The following is a 15,663-nucleotide window of genomic DNA, read 5'->3' as shown; positions in this document are numbered from 1 at the left end:
ATTCTTAGGTTTTAGTCACATGTTGTTGGAAATGTAGCATGCATGTTTTCACACAGTTCTGATTTGCATGGTGCTAGAAAATATTTTCTATATCATATCATGGTTTTGAACTTTTTCCTTTATAAGTGTGATAAATTCATTCCTTCAGGAAGCTGTATATTGTATCATTGTTTGAATATGCTATAATTTATGTTTTTGAAAAGGCATAGTAGATGTTTTAGTTACATCTAAACATCTTTGTACATATTTCTTACCAGTTAAATCACCAATAAATAGTATAGTTACATAATTTATATTTTTGATACATATTGAACTCCTAAATCATTCTACATAAAGATGGCCCTAGTTTACATTCTTGTCTTAAATATTTGGGAGTTGATTCCTCACATGTTTCTTAGTACTAGGTATCATCTTATTTTCTCATTTTTTTTCTTTTGCCAGAATTCTTTCAATTTAGAGTTATTTTAATTTTGGAGTAATTCAAAATTTCTCTCAAAATCTTTAGTAATTTTGTGTATGCTTTACATTTTATATTTATTAACCACTTGCAATTTTTCCTGATAACTTTATATTTATATATTTTTCTTTTTTCCTATTTTTGGTATGAATTTGTAGATTTTATATTAGCTTGTTATATGTGTCATACATATTTTTATTAACTTGTCTGCCTTTTATCTTTGTAGATTTGCCTGGTTCATTTTTATTTTTACTTCTGGAACAAAAGTTATCCACCTTTTACTATATAAGGTCTAGGTGACTTTTTAATTTAAATTTTATTGTAAAGGTGATGATGGCCAGGCGCCGGAGACTCATGCCTATAATCCTAGCTACTCAGGATGTTGAGATCTGAGGATTGTGGTTCAAAGCCAGCCCAGGCAGGAAGGTGTGAGACTCTTATCTCCAATAAACCACCAGAAAACCAGAAGTAGTGCTGTGGCTCAAGTGGTAGAGCGCTAACCTTGAGCTGAAAAGCTTAGGGACAATGCCCATGTCCAGCGTTCAAGCCCTATGACTGACAAAAAAAAAAAAGATGATATACAGTTGCTCTTATTATGAGATGTAGAGAAGATGAGAAAAATAAAAAGGAAAGTGTTTCTGTCATGGACACATAGTAGAATGATGAAGTTTTCTCTGTATTTTTGTCATTTATTTTTCCTGTCACTACTGTTACCATTAGTTTATGACAGCAAAATTGACCTTTGATTCTTGCATCTGGTAAGAGAAGAATTCAGGCAAGACTCAACATTGTAAAGGTCATAGGAACATTTATTAGAAAAGAAATATGGACCAGGTGCTGGTGGCTTACTCCTACAATCTTAGCTTCTTAGAAGGCTGAGATCTGAGGATCATGTCTCAAAGCTCCCTGGGACAGGAAAGTACCTGAGATACTTTTCTCCTGTTAACCAGCACTAGCTAAAAGTGGAGCTAAAAGTGGCTCAAGCAGCAGCAGAGTTCCAGCCTGGAACACAATGCTAAGGAAGAGCACTCAGGCCCTCAGGTCAAGCCCAGAACTGAGAAAGAGAGCACCTGGCAATACAAACACCACCGAAGATAGCACTTCGGCCCATCTGATCCATCTTGTGCCATCTTCAAGGCCACAGAGACTGGGTTAAATAGGGAGAATCGGTGTCCTTGAAGATGACTTTCTGATTGATGGATCTCCTTTCTGTTTCCTACATAGGATCTTGGTGCCAAAGATTTAGAGCCTCGTCCTTATTCCTCCTCCTTTTGCCCTCCATACTTATTGTTTTGTAGTCCTGAGCCCTCTTTCATTGTCAGGCAAGTTTTGGTTTATACTGTTATCCTACCATCTGCAAGGTTTTTTGTTTGTTGGTTGGTTGGGACTTGAACTCTGGGCCTGGGTGCTGTCCCTGAGCTCTTCAGCTCAAGGCAAGCACTCTACCACTTGAGCCACAGTGCCACTTTTGGTTTTCTGAGTGGTTTATTGGAGATAACAGTCTCTTGGAGTTTCTTGCACGGGCTGGCTTTGCACCTTGATCCTCAGATCTCAGCCTCCTGAGTAGCTAGGATTACAGGTGTGAGCCACCAGCGCCAAGTTTTATAGGCTGAAATTCTCTGACTATCTAACTATTACTATCACTACTATCACTACTGGATTTTGAACTCAGAGCCTGGTGGTTGGTAGGCAGGTGCTCTACTACATCAGTCACAATCTAGTCTTATCTGCATTTTAATAATGGCATATTTAGAGTTTAAGGTCTAATTGTTAAGAGTTGTTTTTTTTTTCCCAAAAATAAGTTAGTCATGTTAAATTATGGATCTTTTTTCATTGTGTTTACCCTCAACAGTAATTGACTTTCAAAAATTAGCTTGTAGAGTTATTTGAACCCCAGCCCTGCCCTACTGACCCCCACCCTTTTACCCTGTCTCTTTTGCTTCTTGTTCATATTGGTTAATGGTCTTCTGCCAGGAGCTCTGGCAAGAGCAATGCTGTTTCCCCTCAGGCCCTGAACACTATGACCAACTAGCCACAGGCTGAAATTTCTAAAGCTTAGCCAAAGTAAACTTTCTTTCCTTTTTTTTTTTTTGCCAGTCCTGGAGCTTGAAATCAGGGCCTGGGCACTGTCTTTGAGCCTCTGTGTGCTCAAGACTAATGCTCTACTACTTGAGCCCCAGCACCACTTCCAGCTTTTTCTGTTTATGTGGTTCTGAGGAATCGAACCCAGGGCTTCATGCATGCTAGGCAAGCATTCTACGGCTAAGCCATATTCCCAGCCCAAACTTTCTTGTTTAAAGCAAACTAGAAACAAAAAGCAAAACTTCTGTTATCCTTCTGTCTTTGATGCATGAAGCAATAAGAAAGAGTGGGGCTGGGAAGGTGGCTCAGTGGTAGACTACTGACCTCGCATGCATGAGGCCCTGGATTTGATTCCTCAGCACCATATAAACAGAAAAAGCCAGAAGTGGCACTGTGGCTCAAGTAGTAGAGGGCTAGCCTTGAGCTGAAGAGCTGAGGGACAGCACCCAGGCCCACAGTTCAGGCCCCATCACCGACAAAAAAAAAAAAAAAAAGACAACATGGAAGTTAAATTCCTTTGGCTTTTAAAAACTATTCAACATGTATAAATTAATAATGATGACAGATGTTGGATGTATTCAGTGGGCCAAGTATTGAGATGTACTCACTAAAAAATAAACTACAGAAGATCAAGTAGCTCCATCTCACTTTACAACATATACAATAATGTTATATAGCCAGATAAATTGCTTCATGTGTAGAAACGAGAAAGGCCTGTATCTGATTAAATGATTCCTAGGGCTGTTTCAAGTACTACTGGTTAAATGGAAATCATGAGTCATCACATTCTCTCAAGGCTTGCTAAGTCTTCTTGGTAAGTACCTTGGCTTTCCAGCAGCTTCCACTGCCTTGCAAACATGGTTTTACACTTGTCAATGATTAAGCAGCTGTTTAGTACCAGTATTAAACAATATTTACTCTTGTAAAGAACTTGAACTTGCTAGACACACTCCTTTTCTCCTCTACATCCTGGAATTGTTTATAAGAATTGGCAGCCAATCACTTTTTGAAACAAGACTCAAAGCATGTGGGGTGGAGCTGAGTATACACATAGGCATGGATACCCTTGCACTGAAGTAAAATTAGAGTCTGTAACACAAAGTTCTGTGCTTCTCTGCCTCCAGAATTTCTCCCCAGTGGATTTCAAGGAAGAGAGGACATATTTAAAATAAATCAGTCCTGGTTTTATCCTTCCCTGTGGCTTATTTCATTGAGCACAATGTCCTTAAGGTTTATCCATCTTCTATATGTCAAATTTTTCTAAGTCTGAATAATTCCCTTAAGTATATGTTACATTTTGTTTAGCCATCTAGTTGATGATGGACATCTGAAGGGTTTCTTCTTTTTGTTGTTATTATGGGTTGTAGGACTTGAACTCAGGGCCTGGACATTGTGTTTAAGCCTCTTTTTGCTCAAAGCTAGCACTCTACCACTTGGGCCCCAGCACCACTTCCGGTTTTGGGATGGTTAATTGTAGAGTCTTATGGGGACTTTTCTGTCCTGGCCGGCTTTGAACCACGATCCTCAGATCTCAGCCTCCAGGGTAGCTAGGATTTCAGGTGTGAGCCACCAGCACCTGGTTTGTTTCAACTTTTTGGGGCAAAATAGATTGACAGTTTGATCTTTGTGAAAATGGTGGCTCTGAACAGTGGCAGACTCAAGCAAGTAAACCTTTCACTGCAGTGGAATCATCTCTTCTTCCCAACCCCTATTTCTGATAGTGAGGTTACTGTAGCTATGTCAGCCTCCCAGTTTAAGGAATTTTTTTTTTAAATCCCCTTTACCTTTACCCTTTCTTCCTTGGCTGGACTTTGTCCCACCAGGTTTATTTATAAACCATGCAAAGCTCATTGACAAGACAAAGCTCTCAGCAAGCTACCTTTCCACCTCAGTCTCCTCAGAAAGACACTCCTCCTGGGAAGGCTGGCCGGACTGAGTAGAGAGCCATGGCTGAGGACATAAGCAAGAGAGACTCCATTAAGATGAGTATAAAGGGTTGCCAGACGAATAACGGATTTGTTCAAAATGAAGACATCCCAGAGCTGGACCCGGATCCTGGCAGCTCTGGTGACAGCCCGCCACACAAGGCGGTGGACATCCAGGACTCAGATGAGTCTGGCATCATGAGCGTCGGGCCCTTTGCTGGGATGCCCAAGGAGGTGCTGTTCCAGTTCTCCGGCCAAGCCCGCTACCGCGTGCCCCGGGAGATCCTCTTCTGGCTCACCTTGGCTTCTGTGCTCCTGCTGGTTGCGGTCACCATAGCCATCATCGCCATCTCTCCCAAGTGCCTGGACTGGTGGCAGGCTGGGCCCATGTACCAGATCTATCCGAGGTCTTTCAAGGACAGCGACATGGATGGGAATGGAGACCTGAAAGGTGCGTGCTCTGAGACAGTTGCTTTCTGTTGTCCCCTTCCTTGAAACCGGGTGATGCCAAGGTTCCGTGGTAAGCACATTCCAGTGTGACTGCTCACCTGCCTTTCTCTGTGTTCATGATATGAAAAAAACTCACTCAGCAGAACCCAGAGAGGTGAACGGCTATTTGCTGAAGGCCTTTGGTCCAAAAGAGTTATTCCATTTATTATGCACTGAGGGCATATGCTTGCCCTTATTACCAGGCGCAAGTTTCCTCCTAAAGTCACTTTTTTGCTTCCTGTGCATTTTACCATTGGACCTATCAGAGCTACACCTGGGAATTGCTCTCCCAGTATGTGATGTGGCTGGTTGTCTTTCTAGTTTATATTCTACAACAACAACAACAAAAGTAATGTGTTTTAAAGATGAAGTTCCAAGTTTAAATCCTGAGCTAGGTAGCCAAACAATAAAGGCATTGGAATGTACTGGTTGTTACCAAGATCAAAGATTATTTTTTAAACATATCCATATTAGTAAGAAAATAGAAATGAATACTTATTTTTTTGATTAAGCTAACAACTTGCCAGAGAGTTTTACATATAGAATGTTCTTATAACTTTATTGTTCCAACTCGCCCACTTTTAAGAGTGAAATTGCGGGCTGGATTGTAAGTCAGTGGGCAGAGTACCTGCAGAACAAGCACAAGGCCCTAACATCCAACTCCAGAGCCGAAGGACAAAGAAGGAAAATGAATTTGTGCTAGCTAGTATGCATAAACTGGAACTGAGTTGGGGAAACTGGCTGGTGTAATTACCCAACTTTGGGGCCAACAATAAGAAACAAACAAAATTTTTATGATGATTACTGCTTGAAGAAAATAAAAAAAGATGATGATACTGTGGGAAGTAGGATTAGGCTTAGTCTGCCTTTAAAATGTTATATATGAAATCTCCAACTTAATTAGTAAAAGACTTTTCTCTTGTATACCCTTATCATGGATATGGGTATCTCTTCCCCACCCCACCTCCAAGCCTTGAATGTACTAGGCAAGGGCTCTCTACCTACTCCAGACCTTCATTGAACAGTAACATAACTATTTTGAGGGTGCAGCTCAAATCCTTTATCTTCATTAGCTTCTATCTAACCTTTTTAATCAGAGCATAGTTCCTATCCAGATTCCTGTGGTGCTTTGGGCTGTGTTTATATCACTCTTTGGTTCTACACTGGAATGTATCAGAGTGAATTCCCTCCTGCCCCATGACCCCAGCAACCTGCAGTGTCTTACATACTAGGAGCTTAGCAAAAGTGGTGCTTTAACTAAATACAGCCTAAATCCTTAAATCCAGAGATACACTTTCTACCTGCTTTCCCTATCTCTTTCTAGATAGACCTGCTATTCCCACAAACATGGCAGTTTCTAATCTACTCTTAAATTTTTCATTTCCAATTACTTTTCCTTGAGAAAAAGATTTGTGTAATCAGTAGCTTTGGTCCTTGAAACTGTTGTTATGGAGATACTGCTCCAGGTTTGTCTTTGATTTCCCACATATCCTGGGATCCTGTTTACTTTATTTTCACCATCATGTTCCTTTATTTCTCCTTTCTCTTTCTTCTCCCATTCTTCCTCTCTTTTTCTCTCTGAAATGGGGATGGACACATATAGAGGACACATTCTGCTGCTGAGCCTGTACTTGTTTTGTCTTGTTTTAAATATATATGGCATTGTTTCCAATTTAAATCAGAATCCTTCTGATATCTCTCAGCTACCTGATGAGGAACAAAAAGAAACAGTCTCTTACCCAGGAACGCCCAGATCCCAGGAGTGGGTTGACATTGTGCTTTGGTCTCAGTGACTTCCATAGTGCCCTCGCATAGGCCCCAGGAAACAGCATGGAAAACACACAGAAAGTCTAAATATGCATTCAGGACTCAGAGCTAGCAGTAGAAGCACAGCCAGTGTAGATGTAATTGTTGTTGAATTCCACGTCTACCAATGGCCAGATGTGGTGGTGTATCCCTATTATCCCCAGTTTATTAAATATCCACCTCCCCCTCTACCCCACCCGGTTATCCTCAGGGAAAGCTTCAGTAGGAGGACCTCATCCCAGGCCAGTGTAGGCATAAAGTAAGACATAATTATAAAAATAACTAACACAAACAGGGACTGCAGGCATGCCTGGTTCAACTGGTTGAACACCAAATATGAGGTCCTAAATTCAATCATCAGAACTATAAAAGTAAAAATAAAAGGAAAAGAAATAGGTGAACTTAATCATGTTTTGCTCAATCCAGTGTATTTATTATATCATTTCAGTATATAACTTGTGTAAAGTTTTAATGACACATTTTACCTTTTTTTGTTGTTGTTCTAGGTCTTAAAAATCTGATGTGTATTTTGCTATTATAGAACATCTCAGTTCAGACAAGTCACATTGCAAGTGCTCAAGAGCCGCACGGGGCAAGTGGCTGTGGTGTGGGCCAGTGCCACTTAGATGACCACGAGTCATTCTGCCTTGTTCCTTGGTACTAGTCTAGCACTTGGCCTGGAAACCATGCGTAGGATGAATTTATAGTACTGTGGTCTTTTTTTTAAAATATGGCATCTGAACAAGTAGCATGATTTTTTTTGTTATACATCCATGTTATTCATAGACTTCACTATTTGACTTTTACTCAAATTCAACAAAATTCCAAATGTTTCTGCCTTCAATTTAACTATTTTCATCTTGGACGTGTTTATTTTCAACCCTTCAAACAAAAAAAAGTAGGATTTATTCATGGCCTTGGCTTTTTTTCCTTTAGGTATTCAAGATAAACTGGACTATATCAGTACTTTAAATATAAAAACTGTTTGGCTTACTTCCTTTTATAAATCATCACTTAAAGATTTTAGATATGCAATTGAAGATTTCCAAGAAATTGATCCTATTTTTGGAACAATGACAGATTTTGAGAACCTGATTGTGGCCATCCATGATAGAGGTAAAGTGACTGGGAGTTGGGTGGGGTAGGGATAAGGGATTAAAAAAAAAGTACTTTTCTAAACTTAAAAATATTTATATCTCTTAACTATTACATATTACTCTAGTAATATGTAATAATATTACATATTATTCTAGTATGCTAATTTCCTAATATTTGAACTATTTTCACTTATTAGGTTTAAAATTAATAATTGATTTCATCCCAAACCATACCAGTGATAAACATGCTTGGTTTCAGTTGAGTAAGAACCGGACTGGGAAATATACTGACTATTACATCTGGCATGACTGTACTCATGAAAATGGCATCACCACACCACCAAACAACTGGGTAAGTGCTGGCTCACCTGATTGGCTAATGGACAACAGCAGATCTGCAGTGACTGAACTAATTCTTTATGAAGCACTCTAACAGAAAAGCATGAAAAAGGACCTAGTTTATAGGAAGGTGAAAAAGAAATAGAAAAACATTCCCAAATATGATTTAGATTTTTGATTACATTATACATCAGGTGTATTGTAGCAAATTTTGAAACTTACTCTCATTCCTAGCCTCTCACTCCTAGCCTCTCCTTCTCATATTCCATTCCTTCCCATTCTGTCCAGCTTGGATTCCATGTCTCATTACTACGTAACAGGTTATTATCCATATATCTTTGCTTTTTTGACTTTTTTACTCACCCCCCCAAAAAAAAATTAGCAGGGAATTCATACTTGCTAAGCAGGTGGTCTACCACTAGAGTCATAGTCTCAGATCTTGACTCCTTTGTTGGACAAAATCCTAGCCATAAACAAAGCAGACCATCATCCTTCTCTTTACTATTTACCTTCTACTCAAATTCAACAAAATCCTAATATTTTTACCTTTTTTTTTTGGTCAATCTTGGAGCTTGACTCAGGGCCTGGGTGCTGTCCCTGCACTCTTTTGCTCAAGGTTAGTGCTCTACCACTTTAAGCCACAGCTCCACTTCTGGTTTCCTGGGGGTTAATAAGAGATAAAAGTCTTATGGACTTTCCTGCCTGGGCTTTGAACTGCAGGCCTCAGATTTCAGCCTCCTGAGTAGCTAGGATTACAGGTATGAGTCACCAGCACCCAGCATATTTTTACCTTTAATATAAATGTTTTGATCTTAAGACTTCATCATTTCTGAGGAGCATGGCCAACTTTATAGAGAACAGAAGCCATCAAGTCTGCCTGTCCCCAACCTTACCCTCTTCTGACGGGCTACTTTTACAACAGAGACCCTGCCCTCCTTGTCTAGGGTGACTACATTTAGAAAATAAGAATTTAAGATGCCATGCATAATCCCAGCTACTCAGGAGACTGAGGACCTCAGTTCAAAGCCAGCCTGAGCAGGAAAGTCTGTGAAATTCTTATCCCAATTAACCACCACAAAACCAGAAGTGGAGCTGTGGGTCAAAGTGATAGAGTGCTAGCCTTGAGCAAAAGAGCTCAGGGACAGCACCTGGGCCCTGAGTTCAAGCCTCATGACTGACCAAAAAAAAAAAAATTTAAGATGTGAATTAAATATAAGTTTGAGATAGGCAATGATTTTTAGTATTAAACTATTGTATGGACAATACTTACACAAGGGCCTTCCATATTTGTTTTATCTATATCTACAGATCCAATCACTTGCAAATGCAAAATATTTTGAAAAAATTTGAATCTGTAATGAATTAATAAAGACTTGTTTCTGGTCATTGTTCCCTAAACAATACATATAGCAGCTATTTACAATAGCAAGTACACTATTTGGAGTGGGCTCAAATGAGTCCTTATAAAATAAAAAAAGTATTACATACTTCTAATATGTAATATCATGAAATAAATATTTCCATTCCAAAGGAGAAGAATGAGGACATAGAAAGATGAGCAAGCCTAAAACCCACCAGAACAAATGCTACATACTATAACTCTACATCTGGCATCTGGGATACCTGGTGTCATAAGAGTTGCAGTAGGCTTGTTCAGTCTAGCTCAGGTAGTCATGCTGTTTGCAGCCCAAATGACCTCTGTCTTGGGCTGGCTCTACTTGCTACTTAAGGCATTCCTCAGTAGACATTTATGTTGTGGTTCTCCAACATTCTGGGTTTTCCATTGTACCATGACAGCCTAATGTATCATCCTCTCAGGGGCTGTCTTCAAAGAACCAGACAATGCTACCCATGGTCTGGCCTTCCAGACCTTCCTTTGAAATCTTGGTGGCTGCCTCTATGACCCTATAACTCTATAGTCTACATGACCAATATCAGTGGATAGTGTCCGGGTCAGCTACCAGCTTACTAGTAAGACTTTTTCATCATTTGAGAGAATAACTGAAAGGAGGAAGGATTTATTTTGTTCGTGTTTCAGAAGTTTTATTCAGTCAAGATAGGATGGTGGGAGGGTTTGGCAGTCTTTAGGAGAATGTAAGAAGCAGAGCAAAGACATAAAGGGGACAGAGGACATATGTTTTTCAAAGACACTTCAGTTATCTACTCACAGCAATGATTTTCCTGCCATAGTTGTTTTTTTTAAATCATTTCCCAGGGCTGGGAAGGTGACTCAGTTGTAGAGTGCTTGCCTTGCATGCATGAGGCCCTGGGTTCAATTCCTCAGCACCACATAAGCAGAAAAAGCCGGAAGTGGCTCCGTGGCTTAAATGGCAGAGGGCTAGCCTTGAGCTGAAGAGCTGAGGGACAGTGCCCAGGCCCAGAGTTCAGGCCCCCATGACCAACCAAAAAAAAAAATCATTTCCCAGTAGTCTATTCAGAGTTTTAATTCATCAGTAAATTAAACCATTGATTAGGTCAGAGCCTTCATAATCTGATTGTCTTTGGCAACGCCTTCATAGGTGTACTTTACTAAAAGGTGTACTTTACTTATCTCCTAGATATGTCTCAATACAATCAAGTTGATAATTAAGATTAACAAACATAAATATAGATAATCTAGAGATGATTTAAAGATTGTGAAAGACCACACATAGGAAAATGCAAATACTATACCATTTTATTTAAGAGACTTACTTGAATATCTACAGATTTTGGTATCTAAGAGGAGAGCCCTGGCATCAATAAATAACCTGTAGATGCCAAGGAATGGCATCTACAGGGCCTTATGCTCTTGCTTAGCTTTTTTGCTCAAGGCTGGAGCTCTACAATTTGAGCCAATAGCTCCTCTTCTAGCTTTTCTGCCTGGGCTGGCTTTGTACCTTGATCCTCAGATCTCAGCTTCTACCTGGAGCTATCAAAGACAAGCTTTAAGCATTGTTTTCTGAAATTCAGATTCATCTATCTTTCTTGTATTCCTTCTGGCAATTCTATTTTTGTCTCAGTCCAGCTATGACTTCTAGTTTGGTCTGCTTTATCTTTTACTTTTCCTTGGGATCATCTTACCCCACTGCATTCCCTCTTCTCTTCTTAACCTTTGTAAATATTTAAACATTCTAGCTCCTGGACATTGACTTTTTTCTGACCCAAGGACATTTGGTGTTGACTTGCTTCAAAACTGACTGTGTGATCTTCCTACAACTTCTGATACTCCAAGCTTGGTGACAGCTACTACCTTGGAGCCTGGGAGTCAAACTATCAGGAAACCATGAGAGTTTTACCTCTTTAATTTTTTCCCCTCTTTTTCACTTATTTATTAAAATGACAATGATATTGGGAAACAAAGTAAGTGCTTATTTTGTGCTATGCTCTGCTAAGTGCTTTGTATTCATTAATTTGTTATGCCTACCCTTCAATCCAAAGAATTAGATGTTAATTCCTGTTTGTAGACAGGCAGATTGAGTTCACATAGCTAGTAAGTGAAAGGGCTAATGACCCAATGTAGTCAGTGCAGTGCCACAGTCTGCTCTTAAAAATGGACATATGCACCTCAAACCCTATCTTCTCCTGATTACAGAGTACTAGCTACCTCTTTTGGTATCAGTTTTTTCCACCCTTCCATCAGCTCATCACTGCAGTCTTACTTTTAGATTAATTTAATTGCTAGAATATTTTATCTAATTACTAATGTAGTATTTGTCTAATTGGTAAGTATGTTTAACATCTTTTCATTCATTTATTCCTAGGTGTCCATTTCTGTTTAGGCTTTCTTCCCCAATTTCTTTTAGATTAATTGTTCATGTTGGTTAGACAAACTGTAAAGATTTCATCTTGAGTTGTGCTTAGGTAGACCATGTGGTAAGCTACAAAGGGTCCATTTCCTTGAAAGACAACTGAGAATACTCAGCTTTAGTCAGTTACTAGGACAATGTGGACTTTGTATGACTGGGTCTTATGTAGAACCCCCTAGTTTTTAAAAGTTTTCCATATGCTTTTTTTTTTTTTTTAACAGGAAATGAACAAAGACCTGAGATGGAGCCCAAGAAACTCATTTTAAGGGCCTTGCAGTAGCCTAAGAAGCTAGATATTTGAGGGCCAGCAGGAGAGTCTTGACATGGAATTATAGACCCAAGTATTCTAAAAAGAGGAAATAAGCCAATGTCATACACTGCTGGGTATCAGTACTCAAAGTTGCCAGATTTTTATTCCAGAGGACAAATACATTTTTATAGTGAATTGTTCTAATAAAACTTTGTTTAGACATAATTTTTTTTGCCAGTCCATAATTTTTTTTGCCAGTCCTAGGGCTTGAACTTAGGGTCTGGGCACTATCCCTGAGCTGCTTTTGCTCAAGGCTAGCACTGTACCACTTGAGCCACAGTGCCACTCCCAGCCTTTTGTGTTTATGTGGTACTGAGGAATCGAACCTAGGGCTTCATACATGCTAGGCAAGCTCTCTACCACTAGGCCACATTCCCAGCCTAGCCATAATTTTAAATATCCCATATATTGGAGTTCAAGCTGCAAGACTAATAGAGCATGTCCTTCTCCTCCATTGATGACCATTTGTTTTGTTTTAAATATGAGTCTAAAGCCTGGACTCATATTTGTTGAATCCAACAAAATATAGAGATATCTGCTCTCTAAACAGCACTTACTGAACAAATACATCACAGTCACATTTATATAGGCATTAGGCCAATGGGTGAAATTTAGGGGAATTAATGTAGCTCTTTCTAGAACAAAACTAGGAAGAAAAGAAAAAAGATTTATGCAGCTTTGTCCACAGAGCCTGAATAAATGATTTGACTCAGTCTTTCTGAGCAATAGTCATATAAATAAGCTGGGTAACTAATGTGTTTCTTCTGTTTGCTAGTTGAGTGTATATGGAAACTCCAGTTGGCACTTTGATGAAGTACGAAAGCAATGCTATTATCACCAGTTTCTGAAAGAGCAACCTGATTTAAATTTCCGAAATCCTGATGTTCTAGAAGAAATAAAAGTGAGTATCAACCCCCACAGTCTTTCTTCTCTATTAGTGGGAACTAAAGTGGTTTATTTGAGACACTCTATATTGAACAACAAGAAAACCAAGTAGTATAATTAAATTCTCAGATGCAAATACAAATACTTAGCAATGTTTTTTTGTTTGTTTGTTTTTCTTATTTTTTTTATTGTGAAAATACTGTACAGAGGGGTTACAATTACATGGGCAAGATAATGAGTACATTTCTTATCAAGCATTGTAGCCTCCTCCTTTGTTTCCCCTTAGCAATGTTGGTGATTACTTTCTTTATATCAGTGTCATGAATAATATTATTCCTTCAGAATAGTCTAAATGAAAGTAGGATGTGTGAAATACCTGGTACCTTAGCTCTAAGTTGCTTCTTGGCCTCTGACAATGAGCTAGTATGGATGTGAGAATATTTACTTTGGAGTCTGGCTCCTACAGCTGTAGTGGGCCTTGGGGTGTATAATTGGCTTTGACCATAACTCAGCTCCTCACATATGAAATACAGTTGATGATAATGTGTCAGAGGGCTGTCTGGAAGCTTAGAGGAGATAATCATGCATGGTACTTCTGGATATATTTTGTAAATATTAAGTTACTATCTACTCATTGTCAGACCGTGCTCTAAGAACTAGGGAATGTAGCAATGAGTAAAAGAAAAGCCCAGCACTCTTAAGTTCCTCCTCTGAGAGGACAGTGACAAGTATAGATATGACACATGGGGAAGTGGTAAATGCTCTGAGGAAGGAAGGATAAGAGTTCCCAGTAGAGATGGATCTACTATAAGAAGTGATTAAGAGATACCCCTGCAGGCTGGGAAGGTGGTAGAGTGCTTGCCTTGCATGCATTAAGCCCTGGGTTCAATTCCTCAGCACCACATAAGCAGAAAAAGCCAGGAGTGGCACTGTGGCTCAAGTGGTAGAATGCTAGCCTTGAGCTGAAGAGCTGAGGGACAGCGCCCAGGCCCAGAGTTCAGGCCCCACAACCGGACCCCTCCCCCCCCCCCCCCAAAAAAAAAGAGATATCCCTGGAAAGACAGCCCAGGCAGAAAAGTCTCCATGAGACTCTTATCTCCAATTAACCACTCAAAAAATGGAAGTGGAGCTGTGGCTCAAAGTGGTAGAGCCCTATCTATGAGCACAAAAAGGCTCAGGCACAGTGCCTAGGCCCTCAGGTCAAGCCCTACAACCAACAACAAAAAAAAAAAAAAAAAAGAAAGAAAAGAAAGAAAGAAAAAAGAAGAGAATTCTAGGTAGAGGGAATAGCAAGTATAAAGATCTTGTGTTAAAGCAGGGTATGTTGGCTCACGCCTGTAATCCTAGCTACTCAGGAGGCTTGAGATCTGAGGATCACAGTTCAAATCCAGCCCAGGCAGAAAAGTCCCTGAGACTATTATTTCTATTTAATCACAGAAAAAGCTAGAAGTAAGCTGAGGCTCAAGAGGTACAGCACTAGCCTTTAGTGCCTAGGCCCAGAGTTCAAGTCCCAGGACCAGGAAAGGAAGGAAGGAAGGAAGGAAGAAAGAAAGGAAGGAAGTTCAAGCCCCAAGGCCAACAACAACAACAACAACAAAATCAAGCTGGGCATCGGTGGCCCATGCCTGTAATCCTAGCTACTCAGGAGGATGAGATCTGAGGATCACAGTTTGAAACCAGCCCAGCAGAAAAGTCACCATGAGACTCTTATCTCCAATTAACCACTCAAAAAATTGAAGTGGAGCTGTGGCTCAAAGTGGTAAAGTACTCACCTTGAGCTGAAGAGCTGAGGGTCAGCACCTAGACCCAGAGTTGAAGCCCCACGACCATCAAAAAAAAAAAAAGTAAATTTCAGATAACCAATTAATATGGTATTATATATACACTTCTAAAAGTGCTCATTGGCTACCTGAAATTAAGATTTAACTGTGTATCCTGTATTTTTTTCTAGCAGCCGTGCTTGTGTGTTGGAGAGGCATGAGAGCAAGAGGCAGGGAGCCAAGGCCTGAGTAGTAAGAAATGAGGGCTCAGATAGTGCAAGGTCCATCCTGAGCATCTGTATCCCTCTGAGCTCCTGTAGTAACCTAGGCAACCTCTGTGGGCTCCTGCACACATAGTGCTGGCAGTTCTAACAATACCTGATGCACAGTTCACAGGAAATAGCAGCCATGTTGTTCTCATTCTTGCTGCTGCTGTGGCTGTTCTAAGTGGGTTGGGAGGCAGGTGGAGAGGAGACCACATAGAACAGATTTCAATGAGTATCTTTCTACAGCTCACCTTGTCAAGTAGAGAAGAGTCACCAGGGACACCTAACTCCCTTAGTTTATTATTCTTTCACTTTGTTCTTAACAGTTGTACTGAGATATAATAATCCATATGCCATACAACTTACCCCTTTCAAATGTATGATTCTGTGATTTTAGTATATTCACAGAATTGTGCATCCATCCCTATTAATTTCAGTGCATTTTCATCAAGCCTAAAA

General features: G+C 39.9%; 1 protein-coding gene across 1 annotated transcript in view; it reads left to right on the top strand.

Annotated features, from left to right (window-relative positions):
* Positions 1 to 4,393: 4,393 nt before the first annotated feature.
* Slc3a1 (solute carrier family 3 member 1) overlaps positions 4,394 to 15,663 on the top strand; it is a 37,104-nt gene continuing 25,834 nt past the window's right edge. The window contains exons 1-4 of the mRNA XM_042675385.1: positions 4,394 to 4,915; positions 7,696 to 7,875; positions 8,054 to 8,208; positions 13,069 to 13,194. Of these exons, the coding sequence (XP_042531319.1) occupies positions 4,486 to 4,915; positions 7,696 to 7,875; positions 8,054 to 8,208; positions 13,069 to 13,194 (891 nt within the window). The 5' untranslated portion in view covers positions 4,394 to 4,485. The remainder of the gene's footprint in view (positions 4,916 to 7,695; positions 7,876 to 8,053; positions 8,209 to 13,068; positions 13,195 to 15,663) is intronic.

This window comes from Dipodomys spectabilis, unplaced genomic scaffold, assembly GCF_019054845.1.
Source record: "Dipodomys spectabilis isolate Male_0828 unplaced genomic scaffold, ASM1905484v1 ptg000026l, whole genome shotgun sequence".
In the NCBI taxonomy this organism is placed as follows: Eukaryota; Metazoa; Chordata; class Mammalia; order Rodentia; family Heteromyidae; genus Dipodomys; species Dipodomys spectabilis.
Note: the sequence above shows the minus strand (reverse complement) of the source record. Positions and strands in the feature narration are given on the sequence as shown.